At 41.1% G+C, this 19,673-nt stretch overlaps 2 protein-coding genes across 7 annotated transcripts in view; one reads left to right on the forward strand and one right to left on the reverse strand.

The window, feature by feature from the left end:
• Window positions 1–314: 314 nt before the first annotated feature.
• On the reverse strand, window positions 315–8,049 carry LOC110486825 (aquaporin-8-like). Its single transcript, XM_036939769.2, has 5 exons — window positions 7,697–8,049; window positions 7,009–7,135; window positions 3,453–3,667; window positions 2,050–2,184; window positions 315–1,347 (listed from the first exon to the last, which is right to left on the reverse strand). The coding sequence occupies exons 1-5, from the start codon at window positions 7,987–7,989 to the stop codon at window positions 1,305–1,307; spliced, it is 813 nt and encodes a 270-aa protein (XP_036795664.2). The 5' UTR covers window positions 7,990–8,049; the 3' UTR covers window positions 315–1,304.
• A 7,092-nt stretch (window positions 8,050–15,141) lies between these two features.
• LOC110486820 (rho GTPase-activating protein 17) overlaps window positions 15,142–19,673 on the forward strand; it is a 56,056-nt gene continuing 51,524 nt past the window's right edge. For all 6 annotated transcript variants that reach the window (XM_090197139.1, XM_090197138.1, XM_090197142.1 and 3 more), the window contains exon 1: window positions 15,142–15,582. In XM_090197139.1, coding sequence (XP_090053265.1) covers window positions 15,530–15,582 — 53 coding nt within the window. In that variant the 5' untranslated portion in view covers window positions 15,142–15,529. The remainder of the gene's footprint in view (window positions 15,583–19,673) is intronic.

Consider the following 19,673-nt stretch of genomic DNA (forward strand, 5'->3'; position numbering starts at 1 on the left):
ATTTTCAGGGTAGAGCATATATGACTATGATATGTTTTTACTATTTAAATCAACTAAATGTTTTGTTAGTTTGTTAATACAGCAGCCTACTACTAGACATAATGTTCTAGATTTCCAGGCCAAACAAAAAGGTTTAATCTTGGTTAACCTGTTTGTATTAATCATGCATAGATCATTGATGTTAGCCAGTCCCAGCTAGATAAGATAAAGCATTAAAACTAGACAGTTTGACAAAGTCTCTGCACCTGTGCAAAGTCTGCTCCTGTTATTCTCTGAAGGGAGTAAAAGACAATCCAGTAAAACATGAAACTGGCTTTTTACACTTTAGTGTAATATCTTATTATTTGTCCTAAATGGTAGACACATTCATCAGCAAATAACAGGGGATAAATACATTGACATTGTAAATGATAAATTGACATTGTAAATGTGTAGAATGTGGCAAAATCAGACTGTTACTGTGCATACAGGCATCATGTACAGTATGTACTTATTCTTGAGGGGGCACTAATGGAATTCATGAATTCATTTAATAATTCATTTGTATTAATTGCGTATGAAAGAAACAGCATCTTCTATATTTCCAACGTACAAATCAATAAATGGACACTCCTCTGCTGTACACATTTATACTTCATTTCTTGAATCTTCACTGCAACATTTTTTGAACGTTCACATACTACTGTCTCCAATGAGTGTCTGCCATAGAAATATAATTACTAGAAGAGAGGTCCCCGTTCAAGTCAATGAGTCCATAATGGGAGGACCGGTTGTCTGAGGGGCTATGTCCTTCCTAGTAATTATATTTCTATGGCTGAGACTTTCAGTCAAGATAGCAATTACAGTGTCAAATTCAATGTTATCTAATGTGGCTAGTTTTTGGATGTCTGTGTGCAGATAATCAGTGAAAAGGCATGACGCATATGAAAGTCTGTATCACAGTACAGTGAGAGTCAGACCAATGCAAGGCTGTAGTTCACCACATAACCAAAAGGTGGCGGTATAAAACACAGACTATGGGCCAGAAGTCACTTCTACTATGTCAAAAGGGATCAATCATAAAAAAAAATATACAATGCAATATTTACTGTACAAAATGTGTTTATACAAATGGCATTGAATAAAATAGATTGCATTTATGGACAATAGATCATCTATATATACCGGTATAGAATAAAGTTACATTGGTAAGATTATTTTAAACTAAGAGACATGGAAATAGTAACACAAAAATACTGTTAGAATTTATGTGGATTTTGGAAATTGACTTTTTTATGGACTTGAACTGGAAACCTACATCTGTATCACATCAAGATAACTCTGGTTTTCTCATCCCCAAGCAGTAGTCTGAAAATAGAAAAAACACACCATCAAAATAGTACAGAATTGTTGAATGTAACATCACTCGACAAGTTGTTGCTTCCACACATTGTTTCTTTAGTTATTTTTAACATAAATCTAAATAATTCCCCAAAATATGTATTAGACAACACAAGACTTTAACAAGGAAAATCAAGATAAAAAGGTGTTAAATCCACACATTGTTAAAACTAGGTTAATGACTCTCCCAGACTTAAGAATTGTATAAAAGCACCCATTGTAGGAGTAACTTTCCATCCCATAGCTAGCCATTGATTTTAGAGGGACAGTTCATGTTTATCAGGTTGAGGACAAACAGCCCTGTCTAACAGCCATGTTACGATACAGTGCTTTATCGCACAAGACAACACATCCCGATATGGAGGTGGTAGATTCTCTTGCTGATTTGCCAGAATGTATGGGCAGACAAGGCTTCTAATCCCACACCTGCAGCTAGTGGAGGCAACTTCCATTCTATAGTAAATATATTCCATTCTAATCTATGGAACTCCAGTTGGGTCATTATTTTAGTATTAATGGTCATTTCAAGGACACAGATTAAGATTGCTTTCCCAACCAAAGTGTTTCAATAGTAGCTTGGGCTCCAGTCTGTTTCTGATTAAAACCAAACAGGACAATGATGTAAACAACCAGGTATCCAGGCCCCAGAAGATCAGAGCTGTACAGTACCGTATGAAGCTGGCGGTTAGCAGGGCTCCAGACATGGGTCCCACCCAGTAGATCCAGTGATAGCTCCAGTAGTCGGCCACCACGGCCGGGCCAAAGGCACGAGCTGGGTTCATACATGCCCCAGACACTGCTCCCCTGTAGAGGACGTGATATAAAAGCGATGCATGAATGAATGATAGAGCATGTGGTGTCTTACGGTACACAGTAAGCAGTGTATTGTGGTGTACATTGTGTTTTATTGGTAGTGTACAGGTATTTATCTCAGTAGTAGTTAACTATACTGTACAAAGGTAGGCCATTACATCAAACATCAAGACAAAGGAGATGATTGTGGACAACAGGAAAAAGGAGGACCGAGCACGCCCCCATTCTCATCGACGGGGCTGCAGTAGAGCAGGTTGAGAGCTTCAAGTTCCTTGGTGTCCATTTCACCAACAAACTAACATGGTCCAAGCACACCAAGACAGTCGTGAAGAGGTCACAACAAAACCTATTCCCCCTTAGTAGACTGAAAAGATTTGTCATGGGTCCTCAGATCTGCAAAAGGTTCTACAGCTGCACCATCGAGAGCATCCTGACTTGTTGCATCACTGCCTGGTATGGCAACTGCTCGGCCTCCGACACTACAGAGGGTAGTGCGAACATCCCAGTACATCACTGGGACCAAGCTTCCTGCCATCCAGGACCTCTATACCAGGCGGTGTCAGAGGAAGGCCCTAAAAATGGTGAAAGACTCTAGCCACCCTAGTCATCTAGTCATAGACTGTTCTCTCTGCTACCGCACGGCTTGTGCGCTCTTGTTCTTGTTCCAAGAGGCTTCTAAACAGCTTTTACCCTCAAGCCATAAGACTCCTGAACATCTAGTTAAATGGCTACCCAGACTATTTGCAGTGCCCCCCCCTCTTTACACCACTGCTATTCTCTGTTGTCATCTATGCATAGTCACTTTAATAACTCTACTTACATGTACATATTACCTCAACTAACCGGTGCCCCCGCACACTGACTCTGTATCGGTACCGCCTGTATATAGTCCCGCTATTGTTATTTTACTGCTGCTCTTTAATTGCTTGTTACTTTTATCTCTTATTCTTATAATTTTTTAAAACTTCATTGTTGGTTAGGGGCTCGTAAGTAAGCATTTCACTGTAAGGTGTAAGGTGTAAGGTGTAAGGTTCACTGGTGTTTTCGGCGGATGTGACTAATAACATTTGATTTGATTTGTTTGTATCTAAAAAGTTGTTCTGCAGAATGTACAGTATAGTCTTTCTCCAGGCTAATTTCTCAAACCTTTCCAGCCCTCCTCCCATCCTATCCCTTACCCACACACCTTACATCAATCCACTCCACGACCACCCCACCCACCGCTCTTACACCACACCTTCTACCCCATGGGTCCTCACCCAGCCAGGATGTCTGCGGTCACGGTCAGCCCGATGCAGAGAGGGGCCAACAGGCTGCGCGTGCGTCCATTCACGGCCCCCATACACACCACCATCGTCAGGAACAGAGTCATGATCACCTCTGCCACCGTGGCTGGTACTATCTGGGTGTCGGCCTGCACTGTGTCGAATGCTGCCCCTGAAACTTTGGCATAGTTCATGGATGGGGAAATCACCTGGAGAAGGAGATATTACTGATATGAATATAGGATCTGTAGGGAGAAAAGTATAGGTCCAGATACAGAAGAACATTATTTAACATTTGCTTATCGACTGCTACTTTCCACTGGTCATATTCTACATCTGTTCAGAGTTTGTCTTTTCAAGTGTGATAAAAAATAATATACAGTACGAGCCAAAAGTTTGGACACACCTACTCATTCAAGGGTTTGTCTTTATTTGTATTATTTTCTACGTTGTAGAATAATAGTGAAGACAATCAAACTATGAAATAACACATGGAATCGTGTACTAATCAAAAAAGTGTTAAACAAATCAAAATACAAAGTAGCCACCCTTTGCCTTGATGACAGCTTTGCACACTCTTGGCATTCTCTCAAACAGCTTCACCTGGAATGCTTTTCCAACAGTCTTGAAGGAGTTCCCACATATGCTGAGCACTTGCTGGCTGCTTTTCCTTCACTCAGCGGTCCAACTCATCCCAAACCATCTCAATTGGGTTGAGGTCGTGTGATTGTGGAGGCCAGGTCATCTGATGCAGCACTCCATCACTCTCCTTCTTGGTCAAATAGCCCTTACACAGCCTGGAGGTGTGTTGAGTCATTGTCCTGTTGAAAAACAAATGATAGTCCCACTAAGCGCAAACCACCAGAAAAGTGGCCCCACACCATCACACCTCCTCCTCCATGCATCACAGTGGGTACCACACATGCAGAGGTCATCTGTTCACCTACTCTGCGTCTCACAGGGACACAGCGGTTGGAACCAAAAATCTCAAATTTGACCAAAGGACAGATTTCCACCATGTCCATTGCTCGTGTTTCTTGGTCCAAGCAAGTCTCTTCTTCTTATAAGTGTCCTTTAGTAGTGGTTTCTTTGCAGCAATTTGACCATGAAGGCCTGATTCACTCCGTCTCCTCTGAACAGTTGATGTTGAGATGTGTCTGTTACTTGAACTCTGTGAAGCATTTATTTGGGCTGCAATCTGAGGCTGGTAACTCTAATGAACTTATCCTCTGCAGCAGAGGTAACACTGGGTCTTCCTTTCCTGTAGCGGTCCTCATGGGAGCCCGTTTCATCTAAGCCCTCAATGGTTTTTGCGACAGCACTTGAAGAAACTGTTAAAGTTCTTGAACTGTTTTGGATTGACTGACCTTCATGTCTTAAAGTAATGATGGACTGTCATTTCTCTTTGCTTATTTGAGCTGTTCTTGCCATAACATCAACTTGGTACTTACCAAATAGGGCTATCTTCTGTATACCAACCCTATCATGTCACAACACAACTTATTGGCTCAAACGCATTAAGAAGGAAAGGAATTCCACAAATTAACTTTAAACAAGGCACACCAGTTAATTGAAATGCATTCTAGGTGACTACCTCATGAAGCTGGTTGAGATAATCCCTAGTTTTCAAAGCTGTCATCAAGGCAAAGGGTGGCTACTTTGAAAAATATAAAATGTTAAATATATTTTGATTTGAACATATACACTACCGTTCAAAAGTTTTGGGTCAAAAAAGAAAGAAAAGCACATTTTTGTCCATTAAAATAACATCAAATTGATCAGAAATACAGTGTAGACATTGTTCATGTTGTCAATGACTACTGTAGCTGGAAACGGCAGATTTTGAATGGAATATCTACATAGGTGTGCAGAGCCCCATTATCAGCAACAATTAGCACGTTGTGTTAGCTAATCCAAGTTTATCATTTTAAAAGGCTAATTGATCATTAGAAAAACCTTTTGCAATTATGTTAGCACAGCTGAAAACTGTTGTTCTGATTAAAAAGCAATAAAACTGGCCTTCTTTAGACTAGTTGAGTATCTGGAGCATAAGCATTTGTGGGTTCGATTACAGGCTCAAAATGGCCAAAAACAAAGCATTTTCTTCTGAAACTCGTCAGTCTATTATTGTTCTGAGAAATGAAGGCTATTCCAGGTGAGAAATTGCCAAGAAACTGAAGATCTCATACAACACTGTGTTCTCCCTTCACAGAACAGCACAAACTGGCTCTAACCTGAATAGGAAGAGGAGTGTGAGGCCCCAGTGCACAACTGAGCAAGAGGACAAGTACATTAGAGTGTCTAGTTTGAGAAACAGACGCCTCACAAGTCCTCAACTGGCAGCTTCATTAAATAGTACCTGCAAAACACCAGTCTCAACGTCAACAATGAAGAGGCAACTCCAGGATGTTGGCCTTCTAGGCAGAGTTGTAAAGAAAAAGCCATATCTCAGACTGGCCAATAAAAAATAAAATATTAAGATGAGCAAAAGAACACAGACACTGGACAGAGGAACTCTGCCTAGAAGGCCAGCATCTCGGAGTCACCTCTTCACTGTTGACGTTGAACCTGGTGTTTTGCAGGTACTATTTAATGAAGCTGCCAGTTGAGGACTTGTGAGGCGTCTGAAAATATTTTTGGGAACCATAGTAAAACATCCTCAGTACCTCCCTGAAACCTAAAAATTAACATTCCCAGAATAAATGAAATTAAATCTAATTGTATTTGTCACATGCACTGAATACAACAGATGTAGATCGTACAGTGAAATGCTTACTTACAAGCCCTTAACCAACAAAGCAGTTTAAAAAAAACGTATGTTCTCAGAATGTTTAAAAAACATACAATTTTACCGGTCAGGAAACATATGGCTTCGTTCCCAGAACCAATGGGAAACCAAAAACCTATGTTCCCACAACTTCCAAGGACCGAAAAGTGCTTGCAGGGTAATGGCCAATGAGCTCTTGACTTTACAAGGTGGTGAAACACAGACTCAACTAATCTTGTTCATCTCTAAGGACACTGTACTGTACATGTACATGACTGCCAATCGAGTAGAGTGGGTGACTGCCTGGTCACTCAACCCTCATGGACGTCAATTGCTTTATCGTTTTACTGTCCTGATAGCAGCCAAGAGAAGAGCAGGGTAGGTGCAGAAAGAGATTATTGTCATGATCCATATCTGAAGTGTTGACAGAATGAGGATGATCATACTGTTAGGATAAGTGCAGATTGTACAAGTGTTGTGTGTTATGGGACGATCAAACCTCTGAAAGTGTGAAAGATCTAGCTGATATTTTCCTGATGTTTACATAGTCTTTAGTGACAGTAGGCCTACCCATTTGGTGCCAGGTAGTTACCAAATACTGTATATTGAATTCTTGAATGTTTGTACTAGAAAGTACATATTGTTACCAAATAATGAAGTTAAATAAATGTACATGTCTTCAATGTCAATAAATAAGAACAATTATAATTAAGATCCTATTAAATACCAAGTTAGTATGAGTAGAAGTTCAACAAACCTTTTAGTAGGCTACAGAGTACCCACCTTGGCTAGTCCTGCCCCTATCATCCCTCCACACATCTGAGCAAGTATGTAGGGGACCAGCAGTATGATGTTGAGACCCCCGATCAGAAACACAGACACAGACACTGCTGGGTTGAAGTGGCCCCCACTGCAGAGAAAGACATGGAACAATTGAATTACCCTAATACATTTTAATTAAGTTGTTTTATTTTAAACAGTTCACAATAGTTTTTTATATGAGGCACATCCTTTAGAAAACAAAACAAACTATTTTAAATATAGAGGCAAGTAGCAACAATAAAACCATATTAAGAAAAAATGCTAATGTAGATTGCCTCATCAAAATGATACAAGTGTGATTTTAAAATCCTGTTGTGCATTTTAATGATCTATTGTAGGCTACTTTGAAAGCACAGTCATAAAACTTCAAGTCAATGCTGATCAACAGATCCATTACAAGTCTTCATTTTTGCAATGCTTTTACACAATCTGTTATGCATCAACATGCTGCATGTTGAAAGCCTAGGAACAGACTCTTCTGCTGCTCTGCTAACATTTGAAAACCTGAGCATCAACTTCCCAGCCTTGTCCCAAAACCTATACCATGTCATGGCCAGAAAAGTTGGTTTTACAGCACAAACAGATCTAGGACCAGGTTATCACCTTCCAGCCTCTCCCCACCCACCCCCAGAGGGGCCCCCAGCCTTACCTGATCTCCCCCAGCACAGCGATAACGATGCCCAGGGCCAGGCCGTGTGCCAGGGCCGGCTGCAGCCTTCCGGTGCCCTCTGTGTTCTCGATCACAGACAGACACCCCACAAAGATAAACAGAGATGAACCCAGCAGCTCTGCCAGACAGGGCTGGATATAACGTTGGAACGCATCCCTGAACGACTCGGTACTGCTGTTTCCATCTGTGGCTGGATCTGGACCTTTCCCTTCTGGCTGGATCACATTGATGTCCAGGTCCCAGAGCTCGGTCTTAGACTCATAAAGAGCCATGGTGTTGGGTCAGACTGTGTAAGACTGGAAACAGCCCATGGGTTGTTAGTGCTCTTAAGTCTAGAGGTTACGCAAGAGTGCTGATAAGGAATAAGAAGGGAGGAGGAGGGGTGAGGTGGATGAGGAGGAGGGAGGTGGAGGAATGGGAGGATGTGGAGGACCGAAGACAAGGAGGGAAGTGGAGGTGAGGGGCGGAGGTGGGGTGAAGATAGCGGAGGGGGACGTTGATAAGTAATTTTCTTGGAATGGTCCAGATAGCTAGGCAGAAAAATGCTACCAGATCATCAAACAATGAGACAAAATGCAAGAAATGTTCAGATATTGTTCGCTTAAGTGATTACCGTTAAATGCAATACTTTTGATCTAACTTCAAACATACTTGTCAGGACTTTGTATGGATCAATCAAAATGATTTCCCCATGACTGTTATTATGAATAGTATTATGAATACTAGTTGTGAAATGAATAGCTTACATTTCAATATACATTATGCAGTTAGAATACAGGGACAGAAACCCTGCTTCTGCAGATAGAGCTATTGCCTAAAATACTATAGAAGTACAGCATAGAGGCTCTGTGTCACATCTTAAATGTATGTAGTTCTGTCCTTGTGCTGTTCTTGTCTATTCATGTTCTGTATTATGTCATGTTTCATGTTTTGTGTGGACCCCAGGAAGTGTAGCTGCTGCTATGGCAACAGCTAATGGGGATCCTAATAAAATACCAAAATGATGAGTGTGTTATAGAACACATGGACAAGCGGCCTCATTATATGACTGTCTATATAAGTTGTCATTCTACATAACTACTGAATTACCATCAATCCACTCACAAACGGCTCATAATAATGGTTGGAATGGCGAGGGAGGCAGAGTGAAATAAATAGTCGCATTTGAATTCAGTTCCACAAATAACATACATGAAAAATCAACGTGCCAAAATAACACGGAAACAGTGATAAAGTATAGCGCCAGACAAAACACCATCAAACAATAAACAATTACACACAAAGACAAGTAGGGGAACAGAGGACTAAATACATTCAGTATGATTAGGGAATGAAAACCAGGTGTGTAAGGAACAAGACAAAACAAATGGAAAGATGAAAAATGGAGCGGCGGTGGCTAGAAAGCCGGTGACATCGATCGCCGAACGCTGCCCGAACAAGGAGAGGAGCCGACTTCGGTGGAAGTCGTGACAGTCTGGCACAAACCCAACACCTCGCATCACCCCAAGAACACCATCCCCACAGTGAAGCATGGTGGTGGCAGCATCATGCTGTGGGAATGTTTTTCATTGGCAGGGACTGGGAAACTGGTCTGAATTGAATGAATGATGGATGGTACTAAATACAGGGAAAATCTTGAGGAAAACCTGTTTCAGTCTTCCAGAGATTTGAGACTGGGATGGAGGTTCACCTTCCAGCAGGTCAATGACACTAAGCATTCTGCTAAAGCAACACTCAAGTGGTTTACAGGGAAAGTTTTAAATGTCTTGGAAAGGCCTAGTCAAAGTCCAGACCTCAATCCAATTGAGAATCTGTGGTATGACTTAAACATTGCTGTACACCAGTGGAACCCATCTAACTTGAAGGAGCTGGAGCAGGTTTGCCTTGAAGAATGGGCAAACATCCCAGTGGCTAGATGTGGCAAGCTTCTAGAGACATACCCCAAGAGACTTGCAGCTGTAATTGCTGCAAAAGGTGACTCTACAAATTATTGACTTGGGGGGGTGAATAGTTATGCACGCTCAAGTTTTCTGTTTTTTTTTGTTGCCTTATTTCTTGTTTGTTTCACAAGAAAACATATTATACATCTTCAAAGTGATAGTTGTTGTGTAAATCAAATGATACAAACCCCCCAAAATCTATTTTAATTCCAGGTTGTAAGGCAACAAAATAAGAAAAATGCCAAGAGGGGTGAATACTTTCGTAAGCCACTGTACTTTAAGGTTATAGGTTTCATATAGAGCTATGAGTTTTCCTGACCACCTTATGTATAAATAGAATCTGGAGGTTTTCCTGGTCATGGCACCGGGTTAGGAAAAACTCCTGGCCCTGTTCATATGCCATCAAATAATGTTCATCCTGCTTTTGAATACAAGGTCAGAAAATATAAACCTCTAAATTATACCACCACATACCATAAATGATAATATTATGCCTTAATAAAATAAAGGTCAGGTGAGAAACATCATTTTCTGTGAAACAGCAAGGACCAAAACAATGGATGTAGTGTTGGCTCAATGTTAAATGGTCTAATCATTTGACATTGATATTAACCTCATAACTTGTTGATCTTTCCTGATACTTGTTTGTCTTTCCGTCTTGGTGGGGGAGTTATAGTGTATTGAATGTAATGACGAAATATGTAATCTTAGGCACAAATATTTCACTTCCTAGAAGGGAGAATTTCACGTGATAGGATGAACGTTTTCCACCACACATCAAGAATGTGACTTGAGTCTGAGGAGTCTTTTCATTCCTGAAGTATATTTTGTCCTCCAATAAGACTGTAAGAATGGAAACAGCTTTAATAAAAAAAAATAGCATTTCATTTAAGTCACATTATTCAACCAAATTTCTATGAAACTGTGGGCACGTCTTCAAAGATCCATTTCAACAACTCAAAAAACAAAGGTATGTAAACAAATATCATTATGTAACATCGCTGAACTTTCCCTCTTAAAATAAACTATCCCATTGAAGGAAGACATTCAATTACAAATAAGTAAATACCTTCAAACTCTTCACTTTTTGAACCAGAGTTGAATTTTCTGATTCATACTTAAATGACCAGTTTCATTGATTTATCTGACAGTTAATCTTTAATAAAGTTGACAGGTAAGTTGATTGATAAAAATGTGGTTGTTATAACTTTACCCGAGCAGCAGCTGTGGAGTGTGCCACTTGTATAGTAACAGTACTTATCGACTACTATAAGGCTGAAGAGCCCCACCACTTGGACATGACCCCTGCTCAGAAACAACACGAGCCTGTCTGACAGGGGAACGTTGATAGCTGGCACTTTGGGCTCCATTGGAAATGAATAGTCTAGCTCTGTTATTATGGCGTTATCACGTAATTGAGCGAATGAAAACCCATATCCAAACAGTAAAGAAGAGTGATGTTTTGTATTTCTCTGGACATTTCTAGGTATTTTTCGTCAATCTGAAGTAGACCGACGGTTGCCTAGAAGACCAAGAAGCCAACTGTACCACTAGCTGTCCTTCAACACCACCAAAGGGTGGCGCTCTGTTCTGTAGTCTTAGACTAGAGCTTTTAGTAGGCTATACCCTCTTTATTAGAGCCAAGTACCACATCATATTTCCGAGTTTGTCTTATGTGCGAACCACCCTCTTCATTGACTGAACTGTTAATAGTTTTTTATGCATCAACCTAAACTTCTGTTTCTGTTTTCTATATGGGTTTTATCAGCCAAGTAGGCCCAGGCTTACACATCAAATGACCATCTAATTATAGAGCTGAGGCAAAAACAGCAATCATGTGTCAGACTAAACCAGACAATTACACATCTGATTTTGATCAAACAATCTTGAAAGGGAATGCAAATCAAATAGATGATGGACTGTCAGTGGATTATCCGTGCTAGCCGTTTCAATCTGTAGGTTGTTTCACTTGATAAGGTTGTGGATGAGATATGCCATACGCACACACCACATCATGAAGAGAGGAGTGGGGGGAGGACCACATAGGGTCAGTTATAATAAATACCTTGAACGTCAGAATGGACCTGAACTCAGTGACCACGACCACAGTGGCAGATTACCGACAACTAACAGAATTTAAGTCAATTTAATAAGACAATTAAAGTATTTAATAGATCATGTAATACAAATGTAAGTGTTAAAAAATGTTGGTATATCAATAGAATGATGGCTGTTACCATTAGTTAAGGACCCTGGAACTAAACATCTCCCTCTGCAACTGGATCCTGGACTTCCTGAAGGGCCGCACCCAGGTGGTAAGGGTAGGCAACAACACGTCTGTCACGCTGATCCTCAACACTGGGGCCACTCAGGGCTGTGTACTTAGTTCCCTCCTGCACTCCCTGTTCACCCACGACAGTGTGGCCAAACACGACTTCAACACCATCAATAAGTTTGCTGACGACACAACAGTTGTAGGCCTGATCACCGACAACGATGAGACAGCCTATAGGGAGGAGGTCAGAGACCTGGTAGTGTGGTGCCAGGACAACAACCTCTCCCTCATTGTGAGCAAGACAAAGGCGCTGATCGTGGACTACAGGAAAAGGCGGGCCGAACAGGCCCCCATTAACATCAACGGGGCCGATGTGGAGCGGGTCGAGTTTCAAGCTCCTTGGTGTCCATATTACCAACAAACTATCATAGTCCAAACACACCAAGACAGTCGTTGAGAGGGCACGACAACATATTTTCCCCCTCAGGAGACTGAAAAGAGTTGGCATGGGTTCCCAGATCCCCAAAAAGTTCTACAGCTTCACCATCAAGAGCATCCTGACCGGTTGCATCAACGCCTGGTATGACAATTGCTCGGCATCTGACTGTAAGGCGCTACAGAGGGTAGGCGTACGTCCCAGTACATCACTGGTGCCAAGCTTCTTGCTATCCAGGACCTATATACTAGGCGGTGTCAGAGGAAAGCCTAAAATATTGTCAGAGACTCCAGTCACCAAGTCATAGACAGTTTTCTCTGCTACCGCACGGAAAGTGGTACTAGAGCTCCAAGTCTAGGACCAAAAGGCTCCTTAACAGCTTCTACCCCCAAGCCATAAGACTGCTGAACAATTAATCAAATGGCCCGCACATTGACTCCCCTTATATATACCCTCGTTATTGTTCTTTTATTGTGTTACTTTTTATTATTTTTTACTTTTGTTTATTTGTTAAATATTTTCCTAACTCTTTCTTGAACTGCACTGTTGGTTAAGGGCTTGTCAGTAAGGTTGTATGTTGTATTCGGCGCATGTGACAAATAAACTTTGATTTGATTTGTTATGCCCTTCCAGATGTTGTTCTGTTGTGAGGTCAGGTTCTGTTGATTGACAGCTTATTTAAAAATATAAATCATTAAATCAAATCAAAATGTATTGGTCGCATACACACATTTGCAGATGTTACTGTGGGTGCAGCAGAATTCTTCTGTTCCTAGCTCCACCAGTGCAGTAATGACTAACAGTAAAATATATTATTATTGTTCTTTTTAAAAAGTATTAAAAAAGAACAAATGTAAAAAGGAAAAAGAAGGAGAAAAACAAGACATTTAGGAAGATCAGAGCGAGCAATGAGAGTCCGGAATAGAAACAGTTGGTGTGTATAGACAGTATGGACAGTATATGAATAGAAACAGTTGGTGTGTATAGACAGTATGGACAGTATATGAATAGAAACAGTTGGTGTGTATAGACAGTATGGACAGTATATGAATAGAAACAGTTGGTGTGTATAGACAGTATGGACAGTATATGAATAGAAACAGTTGGTGTGTATAGACAGTATGGACAGTATATGAATAGAAACAGTTGGTGTGTATAGACAGTATGGACAGTATATGAATAGAAACAGTTGGTGTGTATAGACAGTATGGACAGTATATGAATAGAGCGAGCAATGAGAGTCCGGAATAGAAACAGTTGGTGTGTATTAGACAGTATGGACAGTATATGAATAGAGCGAGCAATGAGAGTCCGCAATAGAAACAGTTGGTGTGTATAGACAGTATGGACAGTATATGAATAGAAACAGTTGGTGTGTATAGACAGTATGGACAGTATATGAATAGAAACAGTTGGTGTGTATAGACAGTATGGACAGTATATGAATAGAAACAGTTGGTGTGTATAGACAGTATGGACAGTATATGAATAGAAACAGTTGGTGTGTATAGACAGTATGGACAGTATATGAATAGAAACAGTTGGTGTGTATAGACAGTATGGACAGTATATGAATAGAAACAGTTGGTGTGTATAGACAGTATGGACAGTATATGAATAGAAACAGTTGGTGTGTATAGACAGTATGGACAGTATATGAATAGAGCAAGCAATGAGAGTCCGGAATAGAAACAGTTGACTAGAATACAGAATATATATATATATATATCTAAAAGGGCAAAAGAGTATGTAAACATTATTAAAGTGACCAGTGTTCAATGACTCTACGGGTATAGGGCAGCTCTAAGGTGCAGGGATGAGTACCTGGTGGTGGCTGGCTAGTGACAGTGTCCTAAGGGGCTACATCCCCCACAATGTGAAAATACATGATTCATATCATTTTCTGTCTATTGCAATGCTTTTAAAATACAAATGTATGCATATGGGCATGCTATGTTTCTTGTCAAAATCAATGAAGACATATGCACATTCAACACTCATTCTGTGAGAAGGCATGTTATGCATGTCATGGAATTAGCCACAAGGGAGCAGCAGAACACTGGAAATGACAGCAGACATTGAAGGCTCCAGGTATTACCCCCCAAGCATAGATCTAGTATCAGCTCACCATACCTACCTCAATCCATACAACTGATGAATGACAGGGTGGCAATTTCCATTGATTCCATCCATGGCCATATGAAACACCTCATGAAGTTCACATCAAGAGATCTGTTAGACTTATACATACATACTATTAACAGTAATTAATGTTCAGTCACCATGTGGCATTCATATCACAGCACTGTAATAACACATTTGTTGTAACATAACATTTTAAAATCATTGTAAGAACATTGTAATAACATATTGTATGGCCATAGTGCTCTTTATTTAATGACTTGAGAGTATGATTTTGTAAGCCTGACTTCCTAGTCACTGATTAGAAACATTGTTTACATCATGTTGAGCACATCCCTGGGTGGACATAATGGCATTACCAATTTCAAAAAGCAAAAATGTCCATAGAGAAATAGTTTCACTGACCCCTACTGTAGCTAAGGTATTGCAAGCCTATTGTGTGCTGCTGTTGAATCACATAGGTGGATAAGCCCTTTTAAACCTATAGTAAACCGCGTGACAGTTAGAAAGCCGTTAATGCATCTCAAACCATTCGCTTTACACATTGTTTTGTCCGTTTTTTTCGTACTCATAATTGCCCATTATAAGTGTGTCACTTCGACAGGGTTGTTTTACCAAGGTATCACATGTCACTCACTAGCGGGCCATGTAGGCTAGCCTACAGTAGGGAAGTGAATTGCACTTCCTCCTTTTACACACCACTGTTCAGCACAGCATTTGGGTAATAGGAGTAGCCCACAAAGTGAAAATGGAAAGAGCGAAAACTGAACGGGGCTGTGTCCTGTAATTGCCTATTCACTTTGTAAGAGGAAAAAACATTGCGGGGAATGACAATCGATTCTTATTAGAACGCTCCAACAACACCTATTCGGCGACGAGCAGCAGAGTCAACGTAACATTTTCAGAAATACAATGGCAGCGACCTAGGTCAACTTCTGGACTTGCTTTCTAAAAGGATCAAAGAGGGGGCCTTGCAACTTTTTGAAACTTGTTGGATACGGTGGAGCAAGGACGCAAACATGAAGAAACAGTTTAATCGCATGAAACAGCTCGCCAACCAAACAGTTGGAAGGTAGGCAAAGTATTTTGGATAAATAAAAGTGTAGCCTACTATTATTTAGTGGGCTCAGGCGGCATTTTCTTTTGCAGTGTTGCAGTCATTGCTGTCATTTATTTTGTCCGCAAGGTTGCATTGTAGTTAGGCTACATTGTAGTTACATTGTAACTTTGTAGTTACAGTGTAGCCGCTGAGACAGGTTGGCAGTTGTAATTGTGATGGCATGACCAAACTGTCACTAACCATGTTATGATACATATCTCCCTATCACAAATCGTTCTCCTGACCATAGCCAGCCTCTGTGAGTTTTATCTCATCTCAGTGGGCTGTGTCAGAAGTGTTGGGCCACATATGAGTGCTCAAGAATGGATTGATACCAATTAAATGTGATAATATAAGAAAGATATGCCTAACATAAGAACTTTTACAATTAATAACTTTTATAATGAATACATGAACGTGTAATTAAAAAGCTTATAGTGACAACCTGATGGGGATATGATGTCTGAATAGTTTGCCTGACAAATGTTAACTTCTTAATGGTAGGCTACATGCGTCCTATATGGATTGATTTGTTAGGCCTACACGTGGTGTGGGAAGAAAGTAAACATGGTGGTCTAACTAGTGGTCTAACCAAATGGTGGTCTAACCATGATGTAATTAGTGTATTGTGGAAAACCCCGCCCTGTGCAATTGGGTTCTGGACTTCCTGACGGGCCCCCCCCAGGTGGTAAAGGTACGAAACAACATCTCCACTTCGCTGAACCTCAACACTGGGGCCCCACAAGGGTGCGTGCTCAGCCCTCTCCTGTACTCGCTGTTCACCAATGACTGTGTGGCCATGCACGCCTACAACTCAATCATCAAGTTTGCAGACGACACAACAGTAGTGGGATTGATTAGCCGCAACAGCGCCTCTTCAACCTCAGGAGGCTAAAGACATGTGGCTTGTCACCTAAACCCTCACACACTTTTACAGATGCACAATTGAGAGCATCCTGTCGGGCTGTATCACCGCCTGGTACGGCAACTGCACCGCCCACAACCGCAAGGCTCTCCAGAAGGTGGTGCGGTCTGCACAACGCACCACCAGGGGCGAACTACCTGTTCTCCAGGACACATACAGCACCTGATGTCACAGGAAGGCCAAAAAGATAATCAAAGACAACAACCACCCGAGCCACTGCCTGTTCACCCCGCTACCACCCAGAAGGCGAGGTCAGTACAGGTGCATCAAAGCTGGGACCGAGAGACTGAAAATCAGCTTCTATCTCAAGACCATCAGATTGTTAAACAGCCACCACTAACTGCCTGTATACAGATTTGAAATCAGTGGCCACTTTAATAAATGGATCACTAGTCACTTTAATAATGCCACTTTAATAATGTTTACTTATCTTACTTATCTATGGCAAGAAGAGCTCAAATAAGCAAAGAGAAACAACAGAGGAAGAGGAACATTTCAATAACTTTGAAAGTTTCTTCAAATGCAGTCACAAAAACCATCAAGTGCTATGATGAAACAGTCTCTCATGAGGACCACCACAGGAAAGGAAGACCCAGAGTTATCTCTGCTACAGAGGATAAATTCATTAGAGTTACCAGCCTCAGAAATTGCAGCCCAAATAAATGCTTCACAGAGTTCAACAGACACATCTCAACATCAACTGTTCAGAGGAGACTGTGTGAATCAGGCCTTCATGGTCAAATTGCTGCAAAGAAACCACTACTAGAGGACACCAATAAGAAGAAGAGACTTGGTTGGGCCAAGAAACACGAGCAATGGACATTAGACCTGTGGAAATCTGTCCTTTAGTCTGGAGTCCAGATTTGAGATTTTTGGTTCCAACCTCCATGTCTTTGTGAGACAGAGTGTGGGTGAACAGATGATCTCTGCATGTGTATTTCCCACCCTAAAGCATGGAGGAGGAGATGTGATGGTGTGGGGGTGCTTTGCTGGTGACAATGTCAGTGATTTATTTAGAATTCAAGCCACACTTAACCAGCATGGCTACCACAGCATTCTGCAGCGATACGCCATCCCATCTGGTTTGCACTTAGTCTCACTATCATTTGTTTTTCAACAGGACCCAACACACCTTCAGGCTGTGTAAGATCTATTTGACCAAGAAGGAGAGGGATGGAGTGCTGCATCAGATGACCTGGCATCCACAATCCCCCGACCTCAACCCAATTGAGATGGTTTTAGATGAGTCGGACCACTGTGTGAAGGAAAAACAGCCAACAAGTGCTCAGCATATGTGGGAACTCCTTCAAGACTGTTGGAAAAGACATAAAGTGAATAGGCTGTAATTTGGGATACACACAGTGTAGACCGACGTGCATGCTGCCACCCACTTTTGGCAGAACTACTCTACTCTCACATTCCTGTGGGCCTGCTGCCAGTGGGACTGCCTGGTAGGCCTACCAAACAAAATACTTTTCACAAAAACAGTTGGCTGAACACAGGAGTTGCATGAGGTGTGATTTATGCAGAAGTTTGTTGCGAATCTATGAGTATCACAAACTAAAAGAATGAACATCTCAAACTAAAAGTAGTTTTGATGAGAGTGGTGAAGAGAAACCATTTGATCAATGCAAAAAAGTATGTATTACGCATACCTACATGTAATATAGTGACCAGGGAAACAAAACTCAAAATAATACTAATACATTTTACCCCTAACTTTTACCCTAACTTTTAACCCTAACTTTTTGCACAAAACAAAAAAGATTTTTCCGGAGTCGATGGGGACAATGTGGAGGGTGGTGTACTAATGGTGTAATGATTCATATCAATCTTCCCTCTGTATGCCACCACCCTGGTGATGAGGGCCTCTCTGTCTGTCTCCGGAAAGGACAGGCGGGCCAGGCTGGGGCACGGGGGGGTTTTATTGAGTAAGCATTTCCATGCTTGGTCAGCCAGGAGACAGCATGGTGTTGTGGACGTCACTGAGCTACACTGTCGTAAATAAAAAAGGAGGAAGGAACCACTGTTTGGGTTTAGTCGGTGTTTGGGTGATATATTGGCACGTTAGCAAACCGTGCCAATATATCCTCCAAACACCGGCATTGAGGGCATTATCACTTCTATACAATGGGTTACCAACGTATTCAAATAATTATGGACATATTTTCATCCCCCAAAATATTTTTGGGGAATTTATTCATACTATTTCATCCTTCCACGAGATATAGTCCCGACACAAACTAAGTTTGCTGGTTGTTCGTTCTATCAGTTTGGTTGCCAGAGACACGACCCAGTCGCCAAGTCTTTTTGTACTGTATCTGTGTACGCGACCCAGTCGCTCATTCTAAATGTTCCAAATGCAAACGTTCTTATCCCTTGATTGCTAGCTAACCAACTACGGCTAATTTACAGTCACAGCAAACAGTGCAACCAGAATAATAGCAAAGTAGCTGCATTTTCATTTGTTTACACTGTTTTCTAGTGACATTTATTAGGATACATCCATAACAATGAGCTAATCTAGGTCCAAAATGCTCCTTAACAGCTTCTACCCCCAAGCTATAAGACTGCTGAACAAGTAATCAAATGCCCCCCCCCCCCCCCCCTTTATTTTTACACAGCTGATTTGATACACGATTTCGCCTGGCATAGAAAATGTGTTCTCTCATCAGGACACTGTTGTTCAGAGGAGCTAGCCAACAACACAGCTAACACAATTGCAAACTAGGTGCATTTAGTCTGTTTATCTGTATCCTTTTGACATTTCTTTGTATATAGCCATAAAAATGATGCCAGCTGATTCATAATTTGGAATGGCTGAGGAAAGCTGTCTGCCTGTCTGTCTCGTCCCGACTTCCGACACGTTCATTACTATGGGACAGCTGGAGATCAAATTTCATTATTGAAATAATGTTGCAAATGTCGGAGAGCGAGACAACAAGGTTTATACAAATCTCCGCTGTTGAAAACCAAATGCTAGTCTAAAAGAAATGTGAGATAATATCTAGATGCTTTTTATAGTGGAAATCAAGTTTATAAAGTGCCTGGATGGTCTGATGAGAAAGTGGATTGCGCAGTGAGATGGAACAGAGTAAAGGAGCATTTCAACGTCATAGTTTATCCGATGGTAATTTGT

This window comes from Oncorhynchus mykiss, chromosome 13 (genome assembly GCF_057628025.1).
Source record: "Oncorhynchus mykiss isolate SJ-2025 chromosome 13, ASM5762802v1, whole genome shotgun sequence".
Taxonomy (NCBI): domain Eukaryota; kingdom Metazoa; phylum Chordata; class Actinopteri; order Salmoniformes; family Salmonidae; genus Oncorhynchus; species Oncorhynchus mykiss.

Bases quoted from the DNA above. Each gene is read 5' to 3' on its own strand.
- LOC110486825 (XM_036939769.2), bottom strand. From the start codon at position 7,989: ATGGCTCTTTATGAGTCTAAGACCGAGCTCTGGGACCTGGACATCAAT. The intron at 3,668-7,008 runs GTGGGTACTCTG...CTCCTTCTCCAG, and splicing joins TAGGGGCAGGACTAGCCAAG to GTGATTTCCCCATCCATGAA. The intron at 1,348-2,049 runs GTACTGTACAGC...TTCTATTTTCAG, and splicing joins CTAACCGCCAGCTTCATACG to ACTACTGCTTGGGGATGAGA.